This window comes from Lampris incognitus, chromosome 10 (assembly GCF_029633865.1).
Source record: "Lampris incognitus isolate fLamInc1 chromosome 10, fLamInc1.hap2, whole genome shotgun sequence".
Classification (NCBI taxonomy): domain Eukaryota; kingdom Metazoa; phylum Chordata; class Actinopteri; order Lampriformes; family Lampridae; genus Lampris; species Lampris incognitus.
The window spans coordinates 3838687-3840287 of NC_079220.1; the positions used below are offsets into that span (position 1 = coordinate 3838687).

A 1601-nucleotide genomic window follows, 5' to 3' on the forward strand; every position below is an offset into this window, starting at 1 on the left:
TTGAAATTAGGTGTTACGGGCATCCGGGTAGCGTAGCGGTCGATTCTGTTGCCTACCAACACAGGGATCGCCGGTTCGACTCCCCGTGTTACCCCCGGCTTGTTTGGGCATCCTTACAGACACAATTGGCTGTGTCTGCGGGTGGGAAGCCAGATGTGGGTATGTCAGGAATCAGGAAGCGGGACATCTAAGGTTAGGGTTAGGGTTAACATGACAAAGAAAGTGTTTCTGATTTATTTGTTATTTCATTCCATGCACCTGCACACATGAAATGAAATGAAATGAAATATAATTTCCCCCAGCCCACAGCAGTGCAACACAAAGACAAAACATATACCCAAACTACAAGAACACACATACCCAAACTACAAAGAAACCTACAAAAACACATATATCCAAAAAAAGAAAAAGTATTTTTGGTGTCCAAGAGAGCAAACACCAGGATAACTGTAGGAACTGCCGGTCTGCATGAGCTAGCAGTTAGCTTAGCCTGCTCCACTTCCACATCCTGTCAGTCCTGTGTCCTGGTCGCAGCACTAGCACTTCCTCTGGCTGGTCAAGGTGCCTGTTCACGGGGGGGAGGGGGGAATCCGGGGGAGTAGCGTGATTCTCCCACGCGCTACGTCCCCCTGGTGATACTCCTCACTTGTCAGGTGAAAAGAAGCGGCTGGCGACTCCACATGTAACGGAGGATGCATGTGGTAGTCTGCAGCCCTGCCCGAATCAGCAGAGTGGGACGTGTACAATTGGGGAGGAAAAGGGGGAAAAATCCCCCCCCCCCCCCACAAAAAGAGACTCAACGGGGGACACTGGGACTGAGAACCTTGGATAGCTCCCCCATGATCTCCAACCAAAAGGACAGAATCGGTACACAAAGCCAGAAGGCATGAAAGTGGTTTTCTATTACAGTTGGGCACCACGGACATATGTTATTGTCTGTAAAGCAGGTAAAATGTCACCTTTGTTTTAGTAATGGTATCTTTCACCCTGTTCTCCATCTCTGCTAGTGGGCGCTCCATTCGGCAGTGCAACATACGAGTTCTTAGGGATAACGGCCGTCTTCCTACCCCTAGCTTTCCTAGCTTTGCTGAGTGGAGGTAATGTCGAATGGTCAGCAAATCAGATTGCAAACAGCCAAGAAATGATGTCAAACTGCATCCATGACGTTTTAAATATAATGTACAGCTTCCTCTTTCCTTTTTCCCCAAACAGTTTTGCATTTCCTCATTTTTTCGCCGACAACACCACCACCACCAAAGGTACGTCATCTGAAGTTCGGCCTGCCCCTGACTTTTATGTAGAAATTTTGTATTTAGATTTATGTTTGTATTTAATATAATGATGCGGTGAATCCGGGTCAAACAGCAGATTTAGGACCTATTAATGGAAACTATGAAGTATCACATCATATAACTAACAATGACTTATGAGAAGGACTGCAATGTAATGACAGAATTCCTGCACAATAGTTTACTGAAGGTTTTTGCCAGTCTTTACAAACCAACTAACGCTGCTTTGATGCAGGCTCAATAATCCAGTTGAATCAGTTCATCTGGACATGTTTATTGACAGATATGTTTCATAAGTGACCTCTTAGACTG

At 45.7% G+C, this 1601-nt stretch overlaps 1 protein-coding gene across 1 annotated transcript in view; it reads left to right on the forward strand.

The window, feature by feature from the left end:
* LOC130119167 (chromaffin granule amine transporter-like) overlaps positions 1 to 1301 on the forward strand; it is a 6140-nt gene extending 4839 nt beyond the window's left edge. The window contains exons 6-7 of the mRNA XM_056287594.1: positions 1008 to 1097; positions 1213 to 1301. Of these exons, the coding sequence (XP_056143569.1) occupies positions 1008 to 1097; positions 1213 to 1301 (179 nt within the window). The remainder of the gene's footprint in view (positions 1 to 1007; positions 1098 to 1212) is intronic.
* The last annotated feature ends 300 nt before the right edge of the window (positions 1302 to 1601 follow it).